Genomic DNA, 1,730 nt, shown 5'->3' with positions numbered 1-1,730 from the left:
TATGCTCGAATCCGTGGTGTGCTTTACGATCGGTGATACGTGTTTTTCCCGGGTTTCGTCTTCCGCATTGATTTAGGGGTTCGATTTAGTGTCGAATCCGGTTTTCGGGGATCTATTATTCCTAACACTCAGGGAACTGGAACAGCAGGCACGTAATTGCTATGCAGACACCATCGACCTCTCCCATGAAAAGTTTCTTGCGATGATGCTCATTGATGGCTGTTTCATCGTTGAGTTGTTCCGTAAGTACAATATGAAGATACCGACAGGCAAAGACGACCCGGTTATTCATGGATGTGGGATTACAGACAACATTAGACGCGATTTACTGTTGCTAGAGAACCAACTCCCACTTTTCGTCTTGAGCAAGCTCTATGACCTGATTAAAGGTCCGGATGAGCATCATGAGTTCAGCGAAGTCGCCGCCATGTACTTCCATTTTGAACTAGGAGGCCCCGGCCAAAATTGGACGATTGGCAAGAGGGAACATCTCCTGCATCTATATCACGCATGGTGCACTTCTGGCTTGCCTGAAACGCCTGAGCTAAACTACATACCAGTCATGCCCTCGGCGATTGAGCTAAGGGAGTCAGGAGTAAGGTTTAGGGCCGTGCAAGGGGGCCAATTGAGTGATATCAACTTCAAGAACGGGACACTCGAGTTACCGGTCTTGTATGTAGAGGACGACACCGAATCAAAGTTTCGAAACCTGATCGCATACGAGCAGCATCATCAAAGCAGAGACATCAACTCCTTCACGGATTATGTGACCTTCATGGATTGCCTCATAAACTCTTCAAAGGACGTCGAGGTGCTTCGCCGTGCAGGGATTGTTAAGAACTACTTGGGCAATGACGAGGTTGTTGTGCAAATGTTCAACAAGATTGGTGACCATGTCGCTATATCCGATTCCTATTACTCCGAGATCTTCCAAAATGTGAATGCACATTGCAACAAGAGGATGAATGTCTGGATGGCGAAACTGAGGAGGAAATATTTCCATAGTCCTTGGGCTTCTTTGTCCGTTCTCGCAGCCATCGTGTTGCTCCTGCTCACAGTAGCACAAACTCTATTTACTATTCCTTCTTACACAAAGTAAAGTTAAATGTGATCAATGCTGGTTCATATAGTTCCCCTGGACCATATACTTGTGCTCTATAGCCAATGGTATTATCTTGGTTTTCCAACGAGGATGAACCACATGTGCTTAAAGAAAGATAGTGAAAAAGTATTTATGCTTTAAATGAGGTCCACAAATATCTCTTCATTTGGAACTAGATGATTACAACAGAAAAGCAACAGGACACTAGCAACCGAGTTGGTACATGGTTTAAAAAGAAAAGAAGAAAGAAGTACAATCAACTTAGATGATTACAATAGATATGGTAGGATCACCCTACGAAGCCTCTTCTCACAAAAATATCCCACTAGTTCTCTGATCACACTTGACCTAAAAAGAGAGTTACAATTCAACTTGGACTACAACTAAAAGGAATACCAAGCAGCTTCATATCGCTCAACGATTTGATGGAATCCACATCAATAGTAGGAGAAGTTCTCCAAATGAAATTATCATCAACCTCTGAATCAGGAAGGATACTCCGAAAAGCAAAATCAGCCGTTGGACTGTGTCCTGATCAGCTATACTTGCATTAATATAAAGGCCATGCTACTCTGCAAGAAAACAGCAAACCAATGAGCTTCATAACGTCAGCCTTAATTTGCTGATA

At 43.3% G+C, this 1,730-nt stretch overlaps 1 protein-coding gene across 1 annotated transcript; it reads left to right on the top strand.

Annotated features, from left to right (window-relative positions):
* Nucleotides 1–202: 202 nt before the first annotated feature.
* Nucleotides 203–1,099, top strand: LOC104417125 (UPF0481 protein At3g47200-like). The gene has a single exon (XM_010028445.3). The coding sequence runs from the start codon at nt 203–205 to the stop codon at nt 1,097–1,099; it is 897 nt and encodes a 298-aa protein (XP_010026747.2).
* The last annotated feature ends 631 nt before the right edge of the window (nt 1,100–1,730 follow it).

Source organism: Eucalyptus grandis, chromosome 8 (genome assembly GCF_016545825.1).
Source record: "Eucalyptus grandis isolate ANBG69807.140 chromosome 8, ASM1654582v1, whole genome shotgun sequence".
NCBI classification, from domain to species: domain Eukaryota; kingdom Viridiplantae; phylum Streptophyta; class Magnoliopsida; order Myrtales; family Myrtaceae; genus Eucalyptus; species Eucalyptus grandis.
Note: the sequence above shows the minus strand (reverse complement) of the source record. Positions and strands in the feature narration are given on the sequence as shown.